At 36.2% G+C, this 24,925-nt stretch overlaps 1 protein-coding gene across 1 annotated transcript; it reads left to right on the forward strand.

The window, feature by feature from the left end:
- The first annotated feature begins 746 nt into the window (after positions 1 to 746).
- On the forward strand, positions 747 to 23,027 carry LOC120342979 (uncharacterized). Its single transcript, XM_078111216.1, has 15 exons — positions 747 to 1,399; positions 4,994 to 5,190; positions 7,734 to 7,985; positions 9,373 to 9,508; positions 11,207 to 11,298; positions 12,446 to 12,614; positions 13,985 to 14,127; positions 15,118 to 15,176; positions 16,187 to 16,292; positions 17,333 to 17,488; positions 18,499 to 18,629; positions 19,612 to 19,715; positions 20,355 to 20,523; positions 21,027 to 21,112; positions 21,489 to 23,027. Exons 1-15 carry the CDS (start codon positions 1,345 to 1,347, stop codon positions 21,590 to 21,592), a joined length of 1,959 nt encoding a protein of 652 aa, XP_077967342.1. The 5' UTR covers positions 747 to 1,344; the 3' UTR covers positions 21,593 to 23,027.
- The last annotated feature ends 1,898 nt before the right edge of the window (positions 23,028 to 24,925 follow it).

Genomic DNA, 24,925 nt, shown 5'->3' on the forward strand with positions numbered 1-24,925 from the left:
ACTGCACTACTTGCAGAACTTTTGCAAAAATGAATGAATAATATTAGCCAAAGCAAGCTCTGCAGATATTCATCTTCATATTGTTATTTCCTTCTTTTATATTTTATTAATAAAACAGGAAAACGTTGGTATTATAGCCTACATAAGCTTGTGACTTACCCACGCAAAGTAATCGAAACCTCGTTTTCTTTTGAGTTCTATTAAACTTAAAAATAAAGAACATTAACTTTTGGAAATTATTCAATCCGGAGCTCGTGACTGAGTAATGAGAAACAATAAATGTATACAAAGTTAGTATTAAGGTTTATTTCAAATTTTATTTTAATTGATATATTATATATGTACTTGTATATACGATATGATTAGTAAGATATAAAAATAAACCGAATCACGAATGGAAATAGTGAAACCCAATTATTGTTTATGAGTAATTATGAAATTGGCGCAGTCGGAATTTCATACTTTCATTGAATATATAACGGAAACATAAAATATTAAGTTTGAGAAGCGTTTTCAACAGTCTATCAAACAAGAGAGTGAGGATCAAATATACGGACACGAAGTCCAAAACGATGTAGTAGGCTACTGGTATGCAATCTGTCACAGTAGAATCCCGGTATCAGATGTCAATCTACGAGAAAGCGGATCCGCGACAAATGTGATTTTGATGACTCCATCGCACAAAGAAGCGAAATTCATGGAGGCCACAGAAAGTAAATAAAAGTAATCGACTCAAAGGGAAAATCGATTTTTTCATAACAATAAGAAAAATACCGACAACATCCACATAATAACGATCCACTTCGTGTTCAATAAGACTTGCATTTTACTGATTTTCAACGATTCCTTCCATTTTTATATAATGATGAATTGTAATCGAAAGATCCAGCAGTTTGCGAAAATATACAATTTTTTTACAACAACAACAACAATTTTGCAAAATGATCCATAGATCCATTTCTTGTCCAATAAGTGTGATTATAATTGAGCAGGCAAAACATTAGAGTCCATTTCTATCCACTCCACAACAGAGTCTCAAAATTAATGTGTGGTCCGTGTTTGACCATTCCATATAACACGAGATCAAAGCATTATTCAAGCATGAAAATAACGACCATAAAGCATGACTCTCGCTTGATAAGAGTTCATATTATTCATTTAAAAAGTAGAATAGATCATTCTGTTTTCATGAGTCAATCGAATTGGCTATAAAAGTCATACCCAATGCGAGTTGAAGGCAGTTTTTGTGGCGTTGCTCTAAAAACGCATACAAAAAACAACTTCTAAACTGGATAAGAGAATTTGAGCAAGAAATAGCGAAGGAATTTTAGTCATCAGGGAGCGATGACTTCAACGCAAAATTTATATGGAACGGAAGCCCGCTTCAATGGGAATGAAGGTAAAACAGTATAATCTTTTACTACGGCAACTATTGATTTCTGTCAGATTTATTCATTGAACTTTTTGTACAAAGCTCCTGCCACTAGTGCAAGATTCGAGAATAACAGCCCCACCAAGTTTTAAAATATTAAATCAGTAATTATTCAGTTCGGGTTTGGGTTAGAAATGATTCGAAAATTAGAAATTCCAACTCAATCTGTATTCATAGCCCTCATTTTAATCTTTTAACTTCATAATTACTATTTTGTCTTATTTGAGCGAGGTTGGGGGCTTTGTACCAAAGATCCTATTCGTTTTGATCAAAAAGATAGATTTATTACCCCAGACAGTGTCGGGTAAAAGCCTCCTAACCAGGTGTAGCAAGTGAAGAGTGGAGCCACGCTGCATACGAGTCAAGTTTCACTGGCGGTTTGATGATGACAAATCCGGGCCATTTTATTTGGATGATAAGAATACCTTCGAATTTTTTTTCTTCTGATAAATGATGAATCAATCTCCCTAATCACTGCCACTCGAATTGACATTCTCAATAAACTCATGTGTTATCTAGAGGTGGGCATTTCGAATCGAATACTAAATTATTCGAATTGGTTCAGAGCTAAATTTCGAATCGCCGCCATCTTGTTTTTATCTTTCCGCTAATGGTCGAGGTGAATTCCTCAATTTTTTTCTCATTAGAGTCATATTTTTTCAACGAAATTCTAACATATGACTATTTTATGTGGTGAGTTATTGATAAAACGTGTTTGTTATTCTGTGTGAACGCTCAGTAATCTATCTGGGTGATTTATTCTATGTCTTCAGTAATTCATTTGTTGAGAGGACTAGAGATGTACCGATGTATCGGTATCGGGTATCGGTATCGGCAATATCGGCCATTTTTTCGGTATCGGCCATGTATCGGTATCAGTTAGATTAAGGCCGATATTACCGATATATTTACCTTTTTGATATGGTCCAGAATGTTTTAAAAGATAAGTTGGAATACTACTTTTTGATTTATTTTTGGCTGGAGAGATCGTGAGCTATGAGCCATACATGTCCCCACCCCTGCGAGAGAATAGGATTCACGTGTTTTTAGCTATTTATCAGCTAAACTAGCTCAACTAATTTGGCTATTTTCGCTGTCAAATTTTTATATTGACATTTTATATTGACAGAATGTTTTAAAAGATAAGTTGGAATACTACTTTTTGATTTATTTTTGGCTGGAGAGATCGTGAGCTATGAGCCATACATGTCCCCACCCCTGCGAGAGAATAGGATTCACGTGTTTTTAGCTATTTATCAGCTAAACTAGCTCAACTAATTTGGCTATTTTCGCTGTCAAATTTTTATATTGACATTTTTAATTTTTACATAGTTTTTATGAAGAAATATATCAACACAGCACATAACAAAAAGCAACTAGGCGCCCAGTTTTAAATCATACAGTGGAATTGGGGTCCTTCCTTATTAACGGCACATGGACTTTTGGCACGGGTATAAATTCTGACTGTTTGTCGTCAAGTACAAGTGTCATTTAGTCCGTCGACATCGATAAACTAAATTCCGACACAATTATCCCACTACACAGGTATTAATTTTATTTCTGCTTAACTACACGATTTCTTTATAGATATATTGACTTGACCGCCTAGCCCTAGACTGTCTCAAAATATAGGATAGCAATTGTAAAATATTATAAAATAGTGAAGTAAAAAAACATCCTCAACGGTTATCGGTGGGCCTTCTTTTTGTCGTTGCTGATTGATATTCTTTCATGTTGGCTTTGACTTATTGCGTCGACGATTACGATTAGCCACTAAATTAAGTATTTGTAAAATGCTTTTAATTTGAACGTAGGACGGCGGCGCTAGAATGTGTGGGTGATATTCGATATTCTTTTAAACACGAATAACGATATTTGAAGCTCGCGATATTAACATTAAATTCAAATTGGACATCCCGGCTTATGAGTTTTCTAATTGAACACCGAGATTACTAGCGTTACTGTACAATGTATCTTAATCAGTTACAGCATATTGATACCAAACATTAATTTCATATTATGTGATATATATATCTTTTTTTTCAATCTGAAATAATGTGTACTATGAACAACGCTTAAAGACCATTGTTTTAACCCGTCTGTCCTACACAGCATACCTAATTAAGTAATAATTACATAGTATCGGTATCGGAATATCGGTAATATCGGCCTTTTTGTAGTATCGGCGTATCGGTATCGGTATCGGCGTTTTTACCTGGTATCGGATCGGTATCGGTATCGGCGACAAAAGTGGTATCGGTACATCTCTAGAGAGGACCAATTACTATAATAAAGTCGCTTACAATTATATATATATTTTCAAGTATTCGAGATTCGATTCGAAAAAAATTATTCGATTCGATTCTGAAATCACGAGGTATTCGAAAATGCCCAGCCCTAGTGTTATCCCAACAAAGTAGTTGGCATTAGGGGAATTGAAAGCCGCCCCCCCCCCCCTCTTTTTTTAAAACATTTTCCTGTATCTTACTTAGCAGTTTTGTTGCAGCTAAAAATGCTCTTGAGACCCTCAAGTCTCCGGACCTGCTAGCTGTTACGATATAACTTGGTGACCAGCAGTTTTCAATCATTCGCATCCATTTGAAAATTACTGGATCCGCCCGTGTTGGCATTAATATTTAAGTCTTTTATTGATAGGATAGGTTTAAAGTAACGCACATTTATATGATATTTATGCTCTATTTAAATCAAGCAAGATATTGCTTCGTTTTATAAACCATACCATTTTAATAATATATTAGAATATTGACTTAATTTCCGCAACCATTATTCAATTAATATTCAGCCGCCAACGCGACTTTTTTCACTAATACTCATCTATTGCGCCATGCCACTGCAACTTATGCGTCGCATTGTGCCCACGAATTTTAGTTGAAGGATTTTAAATTTATTTATCATCAATTATAGTCACGTACAGATCAATGAGTTTGTTCTGAACAACTGAAACTCATAAAGTAAAATTACTTTCATTGTGATTTTGTACCTAATTAAAAAAAATAACAAAATGTATAGATGGAATCATTTTTTATCACGAAATCTTAATTTACAGTTATTCGACACGAAATGGACCTATAGATCGACCTAAGTTTCAGTAGATAATCATTTTTTATAAAATCCGTAAATAATAGTCAACTTCGTCACGGGCACCATGACACCCGAGTAGTTCGAGTACCCCTGTCTTTTCTTATCGAATATATACGAATGAAGTTAGTTTACTGCCGAAATTTGCCATGCAAGGGGCAAATAAAAGAAGGAATACCCCTGTATTAAATCAGTAAATTCAGACCCCATTTTTTTAAATTTTTGGTAGCGAATTTCAGCCATAACTCATCTCCTATTTGTGGACTCTGAAGGACATGTTGTTTCATCACAAACGTTTTTTAAAACATTAAAATATACATGATGGTCGCTAGAAAATCAGAAAACTTGTCAAACAGCTTTTTATTCTTACAAATGATGATTTGAAAACGAGCTCGGAATGAGCTTGAAAAGATATCTCACATTTATTTTACAATTCGGTAATACACATATTAATATATACAGTGTCGATGGAAAATTCCATGGGGTCTATGCCACCAGAAAGCATTCTCTCAACTACGCCAACACAGATCACTTGGCAAGCAAGAAGCAATAAGAAAAAGTGGCGAATCGTGGCTGCTATTTTTGCAATACTTTTCCTTGTTTTGCTATTCGTTATAATCGGAGTTCTTGTAAACTTGGCGTTCACCAAAAATAATCCGGTAAGTTTGTTATAAGTGCTGATACATTTCCGTTCAGAACAAAGTGAAAGACTGATATGGTAATACCGTGTTTTTTCGAAAATAAGACAGGGTCTTATTACCTATCAATCTTAAGATCGGTAAGTATGTTGATAGGTATTTGTCTGTGTGTCTGTGTGTTAGATGCACGCGATATCTCACGAAAGCGAGGTTGAATCTGCTCCAAATTTTGCATGTGCATTCATCATAGATCGGATCCGAAGCCTATTGATTTTCGATGAATTATGTCTCATAATTAGCGAGTTATTAATTAATTAGTGATGGGACACACAGTGTCACTATGGAGTAAGACCTTTGCTTTGGAGGATCTCCTAACCTTCGATCGATAAGTCTTCGGTTTCTAACCGATATTCTAATTTTACTTTTATTCAGAAGAATAACACTAGGGGTTATTTTCGGTGGATGTCTTATATTTTCATTTATCAAAAACAAAATTACAAAGTAGAGAATCACGAGATTTTCAAACATACAAAATATCGAAACCGATATTTATTTATCTATGAATAACACGTTTTTATTCGATATAGCTGCGAAACATAGTTTATCAATCATTCAAAACGTGTAGAGGAGATTTCGTCCTATCGACTAGGTCAAAAAAAAATTCGCGGTATTGACTAGGTCTTGTTTTAAGGGGAGGGCGTATATTGAAGCTATTTTAAAATTTAGGCTAGGCCTTATTTTGGGGGAAACATGGTATTCAGAGAGAACAGCGTTTTGGGAGTATTTTCCTGATTTGACCCAAAGACTTTGACTACAAACCGAAATCTTGTGATATCTTGTGATTCTTTTTCAAATTTTCAACTTGTTCCCAAGAGCGTAGGGGCTTCAAAGTTAAGGGCGGGAGAGGGGCAAAACTTTTGGGGCTCGTACCAAGATGGCACACAACCTGCTAACCCCAACCTGGTACACATACTATGTTCTGGTTGTGCGCCATCTTGGTACGAATACTACGGGAGCACCAAATTTTTTTCTGTGACGCTCTGAACAAGGCCAGGAGCAGCCACAGATATCTAATCTTAAAGAGGTCCTCTATAGCAGGGGTGTCAAACTCGTGGGTTTCCGAGGGCCGCATTGCATTTTGGGAATGTGCAAAGTGCCGCAATCAGTTTTTGATATATTTTGATAATGTATACTTGAAGCATAGTTTCAGATAGGTGTAGTTCGTGACATATATTGTGATGCAATTAAACAGCCGACTGAAGTTTTATCATTTTCCTAAATTTCAAATGCCATTTACATATTAATTTTTGCATTTTACTATTATTCTAATTTACTGCATTTATCACAAAAAATCATAAATTTGTACAACAATGTACAACTATTCAAAAAATTTTTGAACAGAGTTTCGATAAGCATATGGAAACAATAATACATATACGGAAAATGACTTAATCTATATATATAGACCTAATGTTTATAAGAATACTACAGATAAACTCAATGTTTTTTTTACTATATATGTACTGACGTTTGGCATCTCTTTTGTGCCACCAGCTTACTAATATCAGGCTGAAATGATTTTACAGTACCAAGTCTAATTAACGAGGTCACATGATCATCGGTTAATCTGGATCGTTGAGAATGTTTTATTTAATTACAGTAATGCAAAAATATTACGTTTATCATTTGTAAATCAAACAAATGACTGACTTCCATATCAGACATTTTCTACCTTTACGTGGCATAGAATCGTTTGGGTTATGATTAATATTGATTTTTAGTAACAGGGTAGTTGTATAATTATAATAATATACAAACATATAAAAAATTTCAGTTCGAATTGTCTTTAAATTTGCCATATTGACTCCTGAGCTTATTCTGATAATGTCTACTTATATTGATTCTTCCATTGTACTGATGGAAATGTGACAAATTAAACAATGTGCTTAAGAATTTTGAGAAATGCAGAAATATTGCAACTCCCATTTTTCTTCAAAAATGCCATCTTCTCCATGTACTTTGCGTTTCATTTAAATTCTGAAGTTTTTTATTTTCAAGTATTCTTTTGCTAGCTTGAGGGGTATCCATAATTGGGTCAGATTGAAAACAAAAAAATTTTAATTTTCCAAATCTACTTTCAGTAAGTTGTCGTTTTCTGTGTGAATAATCAATTTCACAAAGGTTATAAAAATGTATTACATTTAGATAATAAAAAAAAAACGTACAAAATACTACAAGTATTGTTAAGTGTTCGAGGGCCGCATTGGAAGCTCCCTCGGGCCGCAAGTTTGACACCCCTGCTCTATAGTATAGACTTACGAGCTTTTATATAACTGTCAATTCCTCAAAAGCGCGGCTGTTGTCGAACATTTCTTTGGGGGAGAGGGGAGAAGGGTGTTGTAGAAATGGAGTTTGAACCTGGAACGTGTTTTATGTTTAACAGAGTTAGTTCTCTAACTCCTTAGCATTAGGCACGGACGGACTATAAAGGATGATCTGTCCGTTTTTAATATGATCACCTGCGGTTCTAAAGTGATATCTGAAAAATTGTTACTCTATTGCAGGCTGACACCACGGTTCAGAATACCAACACCCCCAATACCCAAGGCCAGGTCGGGACATCTAGCACTACTTCGACCACCACTTCAACTTTGACCCCGAACATTGTTACCACAACAACGATGCAACCGACACCTACGCACACGCCAGACTACACTAGCAATGACGCAAAATCGTGCAAGGAGTTGAGGGAGCGTGGAGTGACTACCAGCGGAATATACATGATAAAGCCAGAGAAGTATTACGCTGCTATTGAGGTACGTGTTTACTGAGTTAGTAAAATGCGATGCTATTGGTCAGGGTTGTGCAACATTTTTCTCGGCGGGCCATATAACCAATTTCAGACATCTAGCTGGGCCAATAAAAAAAAGAGAATTCGTCTATCTCTCAGCCTTACAGTAATAAAGGGATCGGGCAAAACGGCAAAATATTCAACGCAAAACATTATGTATTTTACCCATATGTTAGCGACTTTTAACCTGTCAGCTTGGGATTTTATTCTTGATGAGGAAATATTCGAGTGTTGAAAAGGGCCACACTAAATAACTCGGGGGACTGGGTTGTGGCCCGCGGGCCGCCTGTGCGCACCCCTGGTATTGGTACCCAACTGAGCTACCATTGGAACGTTTTCAACAGAGACAGGGATTTTCAATCATTTTGATGAGACCGAACGCCAATGAAAAATTTTGGAGGCTCGATGAACCCCTGCTCGATGAATAGTTTGATTGTTTTTTAACAACAACATAACGAGAATATCGGTCTGAGACCGCAGACCTATCGATCGAAAGTTAGGGGATCACCAAAACAAAACCTGCAGTTTCGATTCTACCACTCTTACTCCATAGCGACACCGTGTGTCACATCACTAATTAATTAATAACTCGCTAATCATACCACATAATTCATCCAAAATCAACAGGCTCTTGGTCCGAGATATGATGAATTCACATGCATGCAAATTTGGAGGAGATTCAATTTCGCTTTCTTGAGATATCGCGTAACATACAAAAGTGTCTAACAGACAAACACACAAATACCTATCAACATACTTACTGATCCTAAGATCGATAAGTAATAATACCAAAACGATCCATTGTTCTACTTTGTGTCGAAAAAAAATTTAGTTTTAAACTTTCATCGAAATTACGACTTTTCGATTGGACCAACCCGGGCTAGAATTTGAGTTTAGTATTTGGGAACAGTAGCGCCATATTACGATGATTAATTTCAAGAAACTAAGGCAATCGATAGACATACCCATGTATTCAAGACTGTAGAGTCGGAGTCTAAATCCGGAATCGAAGTATAGCATTTTTCACCGAAGTTGTAGTCGGAACCGGAGTTTTTAAACTTCTCGGACTTGGAGTCAAAATTCTGAATACCTATAGTAGAAGTCTAATATACGCCACAGTTCTGTCATCCAAATTTGATCATCTTGGAGATTCAGAGTTGATTTTTTTCAACCAAAGTCAAAACTTGAAGTCGTAGTCAAATTATATTTGAGTCTGGTTGCTATGGAAAGTAGCGCCATCTCCCGGAAATTGTTTTTTAAAAAATTCGTGCGATATGAAGACATTGATGTACAGCAACGTCATAATCTATCTCTACCAACCTTCTTTTTTATTTGCGTTTTGTATTTTTAAGGCCTTGTGCGATATGGAAACTGACGGAGGAGGATGGACACTAGTTGCCAGTATTCATGAATCAGATATCCGACGAAAATGTTATTCTGATGATGTCTGGTCCGGATACGTACCGAGATCTCAAATTCTATACACAGGTATTGTTTTTAATACAGTGGTTCGCAAACGGTGGGACAGGTCACACAATGGGGGGCGTAGAAAATTTTTTGAGAGGGCGTGAAGCTAAGTATAATTATAATTTCTTTATTGTTTAGAGTCTGAACATAAGAGATGGCGAATTCATTTACGTATTTTCAACGTGTTTTTGAATAAAACATACTTTCGCCTCACTATCTGATATTCGTAGCTCATTGTTGGACACGTTTCAGTGGTTCGGTTCAAGATTGATTTTTTTGCCAGAAGGCTATTACTTTCATTTATTCCTGAATTTTCTATGAATCTCATGAGATCTAATATTTCATCCAAAATTGCGCTGTATTAATTTTTAATTATGGGAACACGGTTTTTAATCCGCCAAGCGTGACGGCTGACTGTGAAAATTCTTGCGACTGAAAACCCGGAACTTTTTTAGGGTACGGTACCGGTAATGTCAAAGGTAAACCCTGCTTCGCTCTAGTCCACGTGTCCATATATTTAAGCGTTGCTCTCTTGTTATTTTTTGAGGTGGGACGCGAGACGTGACAAAATTCTGGAAAGGGGGCGTGGCCCAAAAAGTTGAAAAGCCGCGGGTTTATATCACTGAAAAAATACCGGAGCTCTTAAACATATATTCTCAGTACATATTGGGCTTGTTCCGACCCTTAAAAAAACTATACATTTTCCATATTATTGACGGATTGTCCAGCTGAAGGGTAAAAAAACACACGATCGAAAAGATATGATGAAGTTAAGTTTAGAGGATATATCCGACCTTGAGAGACGCTTTTCCCATTTTTATTGCAGCCATTTCTCCAAGCTAGTTATGTGTGGTATGAGTTATTACACTATTTATAGTGAAAGTTCCTGTACTATTCTGTTTTGGCTTCGTATCCATATGTTGGAGCATTGCTCTCGCGTATATACATACCCCTATTACATCCTTCGGCACGTCGCCTTTAATTACCTAACCTTTTATTATAAACCTGTCAGAATAGAATTCTTATGTTTATTGGACACGAAATGCACAGATGGATCGGTTAAATATTGTATTTGTCGCTAGAAGGCTATTACCGTATATGCTCGTTTCACCGCCCGATCTTAATTAAGGGCCCGTTTGAATAGCCGGCTGTGTAAACAGAACATAAAAATAAATAAGGGCCGGTGCTTGAATACCCGCCCGATGTAAAAGCTGATTTTTCAGTGGTAGAGAACAATAGGAAACAAGACGCGCTTTTGTCACAACGCTGTTGAATTTTAAACGCCGGTAGATAACACTCACGCCTTTGGCGTCCAAGTACATAACAGATAACATTGATTACGTAACACCATGGTTCTCAAACTGGGCGTCACGTCGTTTCAATATTGATAGGGCGTCGCAAAACTTTTCTTCTTTTGCGGATTTGTACCTGCGGTGCGTAGAAAAAGTCAAAATTTTCGTTATTCTCGTTTAAATCATACTTGAGAACTGGAAATAACAATATATTAATTATTATTGTAACGATCGAAAATAACAAGCGCCCGTGCTTGAATAAGGACCCGGTTAGTGAGTTGGTTGAAAAAAATATGGGCACGGGCTACAAAACGAGCAAATATACGGCACTTTTATTTATACGCGTATTATTCGTATACGCGTACTACTTCGTTTTGGCTGTCGTGTATATATTTGAGCGTCACCCTCTTGTCTATACTTTTTGCAGGCCGAACAAACTGGGACAATGAAATGATCTTCGGAAATGTTCATACATGCTCTGAGAACGATTATAAAAACTCGGTTTACTACACAGCTAATGTAAGTATAAGCTCAAGGATATTTTCCTGTAGTGTGTGTACCAGGTTAGGGTTATGTCATAATTTTATTTCAATTTTCCTTATTTTAGTTCTATTAAGAGTTCGTGGACTGTCCGTGTTATCCAAGTGAATATACCCATAGGCTTCCGTCATATTACACAACTTGATGTAAAGTGGGCAAACAAAATTAGTTACCTCCATATTGGTACACACACTTGTGGAGCGCCAGTTTGCGTGTATTTGCCAGTCAAGAGTGTTTTTAGGAACCCTCTGTGAATTCTAGTTTTGCAAAAGCAATTCTGGATGGGATTTACATATTTATCTCGGGGAGAGGAAACCCGATAAGACGGCTTAATTGTATGGTGAACCAGAGCATCTCGTCCGGTTACCAGTCCATGTCGGGTATACGATAAGTTAACCAGTTATTTGTTTCAGATGCGTTGGCTTGGTGGTGGAGATCGTAACCGACTAGAAGTTATATGAACCACCCCACGGCGGCGAGGAGTCCAGCAATCCTCTCGCACATAATTATTCCCCACGGGATTCGAACCTCACGTCACGAGTAATTATAGGTGCGATGGCGAGCGTATTCCTTCCGCTTAGCGCGATGCGCCACACCGCGCCGTTCCTACTAAATTGCGAAAATAGTCATGGACCAATAAATTCGCTATATAAATTGTAATCTAATAACAATATTCTTCTAACTATTTTTTTCTATCTGTAATTCCTAAAATGTATCCATTAATTTTCTGAGGCACATCGTGCTAAGCGTTAGAGATACGCTCGCTACCGCACCTCTGATCACCCTGCGTGAATTCGCAGGATCCAATCCGCCCATGCGATGATGTTATGTGCGAGAGGATTACTGGACTCCTCGCCGCCGTAGGGTGGTTCACGTAACCGTTGGTTGGTTACGGCTTCCTCCACCATCAAGTCCATACTTCCAAAAACAAATAACTGACTAACTAATTCCATGACTGGTAACCGGACGAGAGACTGTGGTTCGTCATAATTAAGTCGTCTTCTCGGCTTTTCTCTTTCCCGGGATAAATATATAAATCCTATCCTTGCAAGAACATCGACGAGTATTAACGATCCACTTGTACACTACGTATGTCAAATAAATAAGATGTCCAATTATACTATAGGCCTCCGACGTCATGGTCTGGCACGCCCAATCAGGACTGCCTAATACGATAGTGAGAGATAGAGCAACACTACGCTACAGGACCACAAACAAATTTATGCAGAATTACGGGGGAAACCTAAAGAAGCTGTTTAAAACCTATTACCCCTTAAATGTTAAAACTGATCGAGGTAAGTAATTTCAATAATGGCGTCTCGTAATTATAATCAAGGAAAATAATTTGGTACTACCGTAGTATGTGTACCAGGTTAGGGTTAGGCCACAATTTTTTTTCTGATTTTCCTTATTTTATATCTATTACGAGTTCGGGACTGTCTATGCTAGCCAAGTGAATATACCCCATGCCCTTAGGGTTCAGTCTCTTTACACAACTTGATGTAAAGTAGGCAAACAAAATCAGTTACCTCAATATTAGTACACATACTTCTGGAGCGCCAATCATTTAACTATCGCCTCTTGAATCTTCAACTTTACAATGTCAACATAGCACGGGACAACGCCCTAACTTTCGTTTCATTTTTATCACCAATGAGGCAATATCTTCTACTTTGTTTATATTGTTTCATATCTTCTACTTTTGTTAACACTAAGTCATGGAAGTCATCAAAATTTGGCGTTTTGTTTGCCTACTTTACATCAAGTTGTGTAAAGGGACTGAAACCTATGGGCAGGGGGATATTCACTTGGCTAACACAGACAGTCCCCGAACTTGTAATAGAACTAAAATAAGGAAAATCGAAATATAATTAGGGTCTAACCCTAACCTGGTACACATACTATGGAAATACCCACAATTCTAAGAATAGTCGGTTTCTTCTTGATATCAAACTCACTAACAACAGATTCCCTCGTTTCATTCACATACATAAATCTAATGCATATTTTTCAAAACGCCAAATATAACGTTAGTCGTCAACTGTTGTTTAATGCATGTGATAGCACCTATTTGCCGAAGTCGTCTGACACTCTACGAACGGGTTCGCTGATTATGACGTCACTCCAGGAAGGGGTTCGCTGATATGACGCTAACCCAATAACAAATTCGCTGATTATGCCGTCACTCCGGTTTCGCTAATATAACGACACTCCAATAACGGGTTCGCTGATATTACGACACCCCAAGAACCAGAAAGAATCAGGTGAATATGACGTCACTCCAAAAACGGGTTCGTTGATATAACGACATTTCGAGAACGCGTTCGCTTGTTATGACGTCACTCCAAAGTGGGTTCGCTAATATGATGTCACTTCAAGAAAGGAATCGCTGCTATGACGACACCCCAAGTACGAATTCGCAGATTATGAGGACATCCCAAGTACGGGTTGTTCCCTGATGTGTCGACATTTCAGGAACGGATTCGCTAATATGATGACACTCCAAGAACGAGTTCCCTTATTGTGACGACATCCCAAGAACGGGTTAGCTGAATATGACGACACTTCACGAACGACTTCGCTGATTATGACGACACTTCGCGAACGACTTTGCTGATTATGACGACACTCCAAGAACACTGATTAATACCAAAATATATTACAGAAAACAGAACAACAAAAGTTCTCAATGCATTGGTAGAAAAAGCAGCCGACATCCGATCCCAGATTCCTGATTGGTATGACTACACATACAACAGCGGAAGAACAAATACTATAAGCGGTGGCATGTTTAATTATGGACCCTATGTAAGTTAGATTAAAATTATTTCAAGTTGGTGAACGAAACGACTGATCTTTTGTACAAAACTGCCTCCCCTAATGCCGAAATTTGAAATAACACCCCCGCCACATTTTAAAATAACAAATTAGTAACTATACATTTAGGGTTGGGGTTTTGGAAATGATTTTAAAATCTGAATTCACAGCGTAATCTGCATTCCTGGCCCTCACCCTAACACTACCTGGATAATTATTTTTTATTTTATTCAAGCGGTAGTGGGGGTGTTTTTTTAGCGGGGGTTTTGTACAAAGATCCGAAACGACTTTCTTGGCACGGAGTGAACGTATAGATCAAATAATAAGAGTTTTTTCTATTTATACCATACTATTCTATTAAATGTTAGAAATCGGTCAAACAAAACATCACAGGAATACATTTGTGTTAGTGTAAAACAAGACTCAGGAATTCAATAGAGTAGTCCTCTTTATTTTGGATACAGCTTTGAATTTTACGCATATGGGTTGCGCAAAAGCATAGAGGGAGTTATTATCGCGTAACCCAAACTGATGCTATTTTCCTATTTCCACTTAAAACAAGGCTCTGTGTATGAATGCAGCCGCTGCATGTTTCAATATTCCAACATATCAGAGTTTCGCAAACGTTTGGTGTTATGGATCCTGCAAAGAGGTTGACTATTATTTATGGAACCCCACAATGAAATTATCAAAAAAAAAAAAAACACAATGTTACTTACGAATTAATGTTCCTGGGTAAATTATAATTAATTTATTTAATAACTCGATTGTATTTGCTGCCTTGTATTTAGGAAAGCTTCAAATTGCGTTTGCCAAATTTTATTAATGCCGTTGTTGCTACTCTGGACAGTCAGTATTTCAATGGATAATCGAATAGCAAGCGGAGCCCCTGGTTTTCTCTCACAGATCTTTGGTGCTCAGTATGGAGCACTCTGAGAACCTATTCAATACATAATGACTCTTCGCTATTTTTTGTTGCAGTTGACTTTCGGGAGCAATCGCCAAAGTTATGGATATTTGTATTACGAGGAAGAATATGAGTAAGTTACTATATTATGATTTTTATTTAACCAGGTTCAAAAGTCATAGTTCAAAGTTCAGACTTCAGAGAAGATAGATAATTTGTTTTGGAAACTCCTTAGTAGTGGTTCTCAAACATTTCAAGTCGCGCCCCTATTTTAGAATGTGCTGTCAAGTCTCGCGCCCCACCTCAAAAATAACTTTAGCTAACAATAAGCTGTAAATAACAGATAGTAAGGCGAAAGTAATATAGCATATAATAAAAACTACAATAGCTCTCTGCAATCTATAAACAATGAAGAAATGTAAATACCCAAAATCGGGCGGGCAAGATCAAATCTAACAAATGTTTTTATTTTTAATTAGTTTAACGCCCCCTCATGAATTGTCCACGCTCCTTCTGAGGCGAGCGCCACTGGTTGAGAACTACTGCTCTAGAATTTTAGTTTGTGCCTATGAAGTAAAAAGAAATATTTTCACGTTATGTCGGCGTCCCGGTAGGAGGACGTCATATGTTTATATTATGATGTCACGGTTTTGTAATATGACGGCACGTTTCATAGGTTTGAATTAGGGCTTTGAGCAGACTGATAATGAATTCCTATACTGTTGAATAAATATTCATTTAAAATTTTCTGAACAATTCAAATTTCATAAATTTTCAAATCCAAACTTATTATTCCTTTGTACCAGTTTAACACTATACTATTCGACCATTCGTCTGGGATGTGGGAACAGCCACATACGGATCAGAAATAGGAAGCAAACAAGAATAAATGATTTGAGGGTGTCCATATAGTCTTAAAATGTTTTAAAATTGCAAAGGGAATTTATAGATACTACTCATAAATGTATAAAATGAAGTAAAAATACTCAAACACTTACTGATTAAAAAACAACAAACCTGGTTAAGTTATATTGAAAACTGACTTCATAACAAAATTGAAATTATAAAGGGACTTTATGGAGGTATCTCAATATTCAATACATAAGCACTGTCAATAATGAAATAGTTTACGCATCTTTTCAGACTCTCTTGGTCTAAAACTGGAATAAACAGCAGAAAATCACTTCCATTTCTGGCAGTTAGTGTGATTTCAAATGAAGAAAAATTGAGCGAGTATTTCCGTATATATGTAAGTACTTCTATTCTGATACAAAGTTCTCTCAATAAAGATTGATACTTGCACCAGTTATACATCGAGCACAGTACAGATCAAATATTAAAATTTGATTTGGTAACCTGGTTTGGTTACATTGTACCCTTGACATGGGCAAATTACGGCCCTCCTGCAAAATCCGGCCCTTTGATGCTGCCGCAACCAAACTGGAACTAAACTTTGAAGTTTTAGGTAAAAATAGCTCAAGCAATTTTTTGAGATTGCGATTAAATTTAGTTTTGACACGAGGTTGTTGTTTTCCCCTTTTGCCTTTGTAACACTAGAAATATTGTTTATGAAATGTAACTTTTACGTTACACCTACATGGCCTGCCAGTCTAGGTGGGGGAAACTTTTGTCCACTGGTCCAAAAAAATTCCCAACCCCCATCCCATGGTTAAAATTGGCCCAGAAGTTTTAAACTTGAAGAAGTTGCATTTTCTAGTGGCCTCCAATAAATTTGAATTATAGCAGTGATACACACAAAATTTCTATAAATCCAACATTACATATTTTTTTTTTGCCCAGTGAAATTGTTAATTCTTGAAACTTATTCCATTTTACTATTTAGGCCTCACAAATGGCGATTGTAATGTATAAACGAGAATATTGGTCAGAGACCGAAAACTTATCGATCGAAAGTTAGGGGATCCCCCAAAACAGCGCTCTTACTCCATAGTGACACCTTGTGTCCCATCACTAATTAATCAATTACTCGCTAATTATACGACATAATTCATCCAATATCAATAGGCTACTGGTCCAAAATATTATGAATGCACATGCAAAATCTGGAGCAGATTCAATCTCGCTTTCGTGAGATATCGCGTGCATCTAACAGACATACACACAGACAGACAGACAGAAAAATACCTATCAACATACTTACCGATTAAAATCGATAAGTAAAAACATATGAAATGAGGATTATAAATAGGATTCCATATGAATAAGTCGGCTTTTTTCTTCCCCGGAAAGAATATATAAATCCTATCGTATTACGTGTTTTTATTACAGTCATATTATCGACAAATAAGCGCAGAGAACAACTACACTTACTACTCCAACACAACCACTATGGGAAAATTCAAGCTGCAATACTACGTTGCTCAAGAACACAATAGGGCTTACCCGAGTCCATGTGAATTCTACTTTGTCGTTTCAAACAAGGAGGTAAGAGGGTAGGGTGTCTTAAGATGTTTGTAATAGGAGAAGTAATTATTTAATACTATTTATATGTAGTTTGCTCCCTCCCCATCCCTGGGGCGTGCTAACGGGATGGGCATAGAGGCGGTCGCTCCAGTCAGCACATGTAGGGCCAGCAGGTCCAAGCTGTAGAGTTAGCGTTATTACACATGTTTTTTTGATTCGTTTTATTTAGATGAAAGCTGACTTAGTCTTGTGTGATTGAATCAGCATTGTCTGACTGCCTTTTCCAGGCAGTGTGCTCCTCTGGCTATTGCCCGATTTACCTCAGTAATACAAACATTTCATTCTTACTTGACCTTTAATTTATTCACTCTCATGTATAACAACATCTATAATTTGCTTATCCCCCGAAATATTTTTGAAGTTTAGTATAAGGGGCATCATTATCAGAAACTTGCTCTAGGCAGCAGAAAAATTTGGCACGTCCCCGGTTGGCCGCTGCAAGTTTATTAAACGAGATTGCGATCAGTGACCGCCGACTTATTGATCTAGCGGCGTGTATCCTTCGCTTTGACTCAATAGCGATACCGCGTGTCTCATCACTAATTAATTAATAACTTGCTAATTATACAACATAATTCATCCTAAATCAATAGGCTTCTGAGATATGATGAATGCACATGCAAAATTTGGAGCAGATTCAACCTCTCTTTCGTGAGATATCGCGTGTATCTAACAGACAAACAGACAAATACCCATATTTACCGATCAATATCGATAAGTAATAGAATAGTAAGGTATAAACTTGAATAAATAATATAGAACAAACCTGGTTAAGTAAGATATACTGATGACTGACTTCAGTCAATATTCTCACGTTCACCCCTTACCCCATACGAAAAAATTGAAATGCTGAGTCTTTTAATCCCGTGAGCTGTAAGTGTAATTAGTTTGTCCCTGTTATTAAAAGTAGTTAACTATAAATTTCATTCTCAATGTAGCAGAACTGCTAAAAAAAACTGTTAATTTTCCAGGATTGGAAATCAGATGAGCCCAGTTCTTTTAGGCGAACTTATCTGAGTAATTACTGGAGATACAGAAACTTGGAAATGAGAATTGAAGGAAACCCTTCGCATGTCGTATTTGGCTACATGCTTCTGGCAAGGTATAGTTTCTTGAGTACTCCCGTAGTGTGTGTACCAGGCAAAGTATGATTTTTGTTACTCCGGTAGTTTGTGTGCCTGGTTAGGGTTAGGCCATAATTTTATTTCGATTTTCATTATTTTGTTCTATTACGAGTTCTGGGACTGTCTGTGTTAGCCAAGTAAATTTAAACTTGCCCGAAAGTTTCAGTCTTTTTACACAACTTGACGTAAAATAGGCAAACAAAATCAGTTACCTCCATATTGATACATACACTTCCGGAGCGTCCAAATTTTTTTTGTTAAGATTAAGAATATAAAGATCAAAACCATTGTAACTAAAACGATGCAATGTTTGAAAGTTTGAACGTTTGTCAAATTGTTTAGGTTGCTTGTCGACGTTATGCCCTAATGGTTAAAGCGTAGACTTAACTGTGCTGGTATCGCAGTGTAAAACATCCCACGTCAACCACCTCATCCAGAGTCTAACAAACTGGATGGGCCAAATTTTAAATATTCAGCTAATTCAGGAATATAGTTTATCTATAAGTATGAGTGGAAGTTTGTATAAAGCGGATAGTTTCAAGGAACCTCCTGAAGTATGCGCACCATGATGGCGCACTACCTGAACTCAGGTTGTGTACCAGGTTAGGGTTCAGGTTGTGCGACATCTTGGTGCGCATACTTTAGAAGTACCGTTTCAAGTCTCGTGTCGAACTCTTTCCACTAGCATTTTTCGCGCGTGGATAAACTATTACATAGTCACGTTCTTGACAATTGCTACTCTTCTGTCAATACTATTTCCACTTAGAGACCCGGCATCTCGCTTTGATAAAACTTGTATTTAAAACCAAATTAGGCATGTGAAAACCGAACTACAACAATTTTAATTTAAACTTTGATTTAAAAAAATATTTAAAACTCAAAGTGCTAATCGCCATTTTGAAATTATTTCGTAGCGCGAACGGATAATTTTTAGGTGAGTATAAACCTGTCTGTTTTCAGAAAAGCAAATTTGAATATCACATCTGATGAGACCATAGCTCAAGCTCAGAAAGTTGCTAAAGTTGTTTTGGAAGCATTTTCAACACAAAAAGATTTGTTTAATGGTAAGATATGATCGTGCAGTGGTTCCAAAGATTTTTTTCGCTACAGTCTTCTCCCCCTATCACCTTTTTTTGTTTTGTTGCGATTACAATTGCGATTACAATTCGTTTCCGTTATTTTTCAATATTCAATGAATTAGTCAGATGTTCTCAAACGGTGAGGCGCTTCCGCACAAGGGGGCGTAGACATTTTTTTGTTGGGCGTGAAGCTAATTAATAAAAAGCGACATACAATCACAAACAAAGTGTTCGAGATTCGATTCGTTTCGGAAAAAAAATTATTCGTTGTGACTCTGAAATCATCAGGTGTTCGAAAATGCTCAGCCCTACTCATAAGCACAACATATTGCAACTGTTTATAAACAATAAAATCACAGTGGACTTTTACCTGGATATACTCTTTCATACCCTGCATAAAAAATTAATTAAACTTAAATTTATTATCATGCTAAGAAAAACTATAAATAGCATAAAGTAAATGCACACACATATACACCCACACACAACACAACAAACAACACACACATTAAACCACTCTAATTATATAACGCATGAGTCGTCATGAAGATTGCTAATACTTGGATAAGTTGAATGATCGATAACCATTGTTCTTAACTTTTTTTAAAATTGATTATACTTCAGAGGACGCCGAAGAAAGTCTTCAGGTCTCAATTACATTCGACCAAGGCAGCAAGCAAGATATTTTGAACATGATTCCACCTGTCTATACAGACTACATTACACCAGGATACCTGCAGTTCAGGGCCAACAATTTAGCTGGGTATCCTAATGCTCTATGTCCCGGAATCTCGTAAGTATTCATTGTCTTAGTTCGAAGTTCTTTAAAATTCTATCATCACGGCTCCTTTTGCACGACCAAACTCCGGGAACTAAAATAAAACCAACGTAGGTTTGAAATGCCACATAAAATTTTCTGAAAACACAGGGTCGTCACAATGCATGATACGATGGCTTTTTAAAATCTCTGCAACATTGGTTGCTGTAGTAAATGTCGCATTCCTTTTTTTGTTTTGTTGCGATTACAATGTATAGGTATGGACGGAAATATATATCTTTCTTGTCTAAGGTGATGCGGGGTGAATCATGGTAGTCAAAATAGGACATTATGATATAGGTTGGGAGGTTTCAATGGCCTATTTAGTAAGAACTTTGTTATTGGACACAAAGTCTGAATATGGATCATTTTGCCAACTTCTTGTTTTGGTTGTCGTTGTTGTTTTCGAGGAAAAATAACTGTTTCCGCATCTAATGGACCAGTCACTTTTAATATTCTAAAGGTTTATTCTTTCACAGTGTTCAGTCTATCTCACCAGAATACCTTTGCATCGGTGGAATATCAAGCGATGTGTCTGATCATGGAACGTGTGGAGACTTCGCAGGTAAAAAAACTTCACTAATACATACTCAGTATTTGATCTTGTGTCCGTATTATGTTATTATTATTATTACAAATTTCGGTTAATTTATTTTCATTTAGTACTAGATCATCCAAGTCCAAGGACCGGATCCAATAGCTGTCTGCGGTCTTACTTGGCAATTTGAATTTTTAGAACCCCGCCCTTTGAAAATTGCTGGCTACGCCCTTGGGGGCGGTACACAATGTTGGAAAACTTTATTACTTACTTTACATCTAATCCGTGGTAAACATTAAAAGCGGACAGCATTTGTTTTTGTGTGCAGTCTCGTTCAAGACAAATTAAATTAAACACTTCATTGGCGAAGTTTAATGGAAATTAATTAACTTTATTATTCTAGGCTGGGGTGGGCGAGAGGATGATTCTATATTAACTCATCAACCATCTGGATCCGCTCATTCACACAGGGATTTGTTCTCGTCTTTACTCCTGTTTTATCGTTGATTTGAAAGCCTAACTAACTGTTTAGTTAGTAAGGAAGAAAACTGAAGATTGAAAATGAAATGAACTGTATTCATCAATATTATAAAATGATGATTTTTTTGCTATCAAAATTACTTTTATTACAATGTATCGTTGATTGACCCATACGTTATTTTTCTGATCGTATAGAAGTTCTTTATTCGCCTTGTCAATCGGTTATAAAGAATGTTTAATCGTACGTTATGTTTTTTCATATTTTCCATAGCTATTTTTGTTTTTATTTATGGCTCGTAACTCAATGAAATCGTTTATTATTAGCGATTCGGGAAAACAGGCACAATGATATGAAAGCAAATTCAAAAGTATATATTTTTTATGCGTTTGCCCAGAATGGACAAAATAACCGTGAAATGACCATTCGATCTTTTTGCTCTTAAGTGGGCGTGCTTGACCTATCGTTTGGACCAAATTTTCTCACAAACTATTTGACGTCAAAACATTTTCACATTCAATTTTTGGTTTATTAATTTTGTTTATTCTTCATTACATGATTTAGCAATAACCAGACAAAAATTTTTGATATATGGGGTGTCCATAACGTTATAAATTTTTTTTTTAAAATTGCAAAGGGAATTTATCGATACCATACATTGTTTTGGCTCTCGCAGATGTATTAAATGAAGTAAAAATACTTGTTAAAAAACAACAGATCTGGTTAAGATTTATTGAGAACTGACTTCATAACAAAATTGAAAGTGTAAAGAAATTTTATGGACACTCGTATATTTCATTGTATTTTATTAAATAATTGCTAATTAATAATGGGCAGCTCCACAGTTCTATCACCTCAATAATTTGTGTCTTTATCGTTTTTTAGTGATTTTAATTGTATTATTGTTTTTCATTGTTAAAAATACTTCCCAAATTTTTTTCTTCGACTATTAAAACTCAATGAATTTTTGAAGTGAAACTTTACTAGGTTTTAGAGATGCACACCGAGTCACGTGTGAAGATTGTGTGCCCAAAGTTTGTGAAAGTTTCAGACTATAGTTATGATTTATTATTTAATGAAACGTTTTTTCCCGGAGACCTCAGATCTTGCCTAGCCTCGGGTTTATAAATTTGGTTGGTAATGTCGAACTGTTAAAATACCTTTTCAAAATTTGTAACACTTCATTTATCTCTTGTGCTGAGTGAAAGTGTTGAAATTCCTCATGAAACTTTGATTATTACATATTATGATTGCTTTTTCAAGAATATTTAAATAATTGAATCTGCTTTTTATTAGCGCCTGTCTTTACAATGTATGCCTGTCTGCCATCTGAGAATCTTCATTAATAATATCTGATGCATTGTGTTTTTTTATCAAGTTTTTCGAATCATAATTTTCTCTTGTCTCTGGAAAATAAAATTTAACATGTTTTTGTTAATATAATGATTACTATATATTTCTCACTTTTGTCAGGTCAGGTATCTGCTTTCGAAAACTTCAGGTTAAAACTGTCGGTCCATGTTCACAACATGACGTAAGTACTTTCAGTTGGCGTGGCACAACCTTTTTTGCATATGGTATTCCTAACCACCACCTGACTACACCATTCAATAAATACGTCACTAACGTTCCATTACGTCCCCCCCCCCTCCCTCATTTTGGGATGCGAAGGAATATAGTCGCTCGAAACCTCCTGGTATTGATGTTATTCTAGAGTTCTGTATGTGACGTTTTGCAAAATTTATCGCACACTCTTAACAGGAAGGTTTACAATGAGGAATTATATTCACATAATTGGACTTGAAGTAATGTTTGTATGGTTGGGCTTAGAGTAATATCCTCACTTTGCAAGTTTTTTCCAATCTCATTTTACAGACAGTTTTCACAATGCAACAAATCTGTTAGCAAACATGTGCATGCAAAATTCCAATTGATATATTAATTGTTGCTGACATTGTTTTGCAACGCAGCCAAAACGTGATTCATTGATTGGATACAAAAGTTGCATTTTTTAATTTGAAATACGGTACTTTTCGTCCATGCGATCAATTATTTGTGTACACTGTACAGTAAGAGAGTATTCGGGGCTTTCAACAATTAATGTATTTTGCGCCAGACAATTTAATTAAAGCATATTTTTAATTGGAGATGGGCGCGGAATTTTCTGCCATATTACTCTTCACAGTACGTAACGATTTATACTAGCATGCAATTATGCATTATGCATTGAATACAAAAGTTTTCAATCGAAATTCAGTACATTCCGCTTATTCGATTTTGCAATCCGCGGAAGTGTACGTGTAGTGAGAAAATTTTAAGAACAATATAAAACAAACTTTCAATTAGAGACGTATACGCGGAACTGCCTTATTCAACTCTCCACAGTTAATATAGTAACGATATATACTTGCGTACATTTATGCATTTTGATTATGGATTTGAAGTTGCGCGTTTGCGTGTTCTCGTGATATCTATTCGATTTAATGAAATAATGTTCAATGTAAATACTCTACATTTAATAAGTTTTACTTCACAAATTCAAACATTAAAGCTTAAGTGCAGGGGTTGCTTAAATTAGTTTTTTGGATACAAAAACCGATGTCATATACGCGCATTTCAGATAGGTATTACAAGAGCATTGAAGCAATTTTAGCTTCGTATTGTTAATTTATTTGGCGCTTATACACTCTTTTCACTCCGAACAAGACTATGTATATTCAACCCTAATATCTCACGATTAAATATCTACTGTGTATTCGAGATTTTAATTCGAAAAAATATTCGATTCTATTCTGAAATCATTAGCTATTCGAAAATGACTAGCCATACGCATGGTATGGAAGGAGTTACTTTTATCTCAAAGGAACGCAATCCCTCTGGCTCGGCATTGTCAGCTTAATTGTACGTTTGTGACCTATTTTTAACTTGATTATGTTGTAATGCCTCTAGCAGTTTGTTTGTATACATCGCACGTAACTTTGACGTCAATGGATAAAGATGAACAAATGATAAATAATCGAGATTGAAGATTATTCCAAAATACGTTATTATTACTCTAATTTGCATATTTTATAATATTTTTTGTAAATGCGATCAGATTATGGAAAAATAACGAATATGCGTGTGATGCGATAATATGCAATGAATGAACCAAGACCAAACTTAAAAATCTGCAATGGGAATTTCTGTCTCAAAAAGACGAATGTGGCCAGGATTGAATAATTATCGTTTTGGTGGCAGCGACATAACTGAAAAATGATACTATATCTTGAAATTTGTAATGCAGTAGTTTAAGATTTAGCTTCATGACTTTGTTATAAGAAAATCATCAATTATGACTTTAGTTTTAAAATTCCTTAAAT

Source organism: Styela clava, chromosome 3 (assembly GCF_964204865.1).
Source record: "Styela clava chromosome 3, kaStyClav1.hap1.2, whole genome shotgun sequence".
Classification (NCBI taxonomy): domain Eukaryota; kingdom Metazoa; phylum Chordata; class Ascidiacea; order Stolidobranchia; family Styelidae; genus Styela; species Styela clava.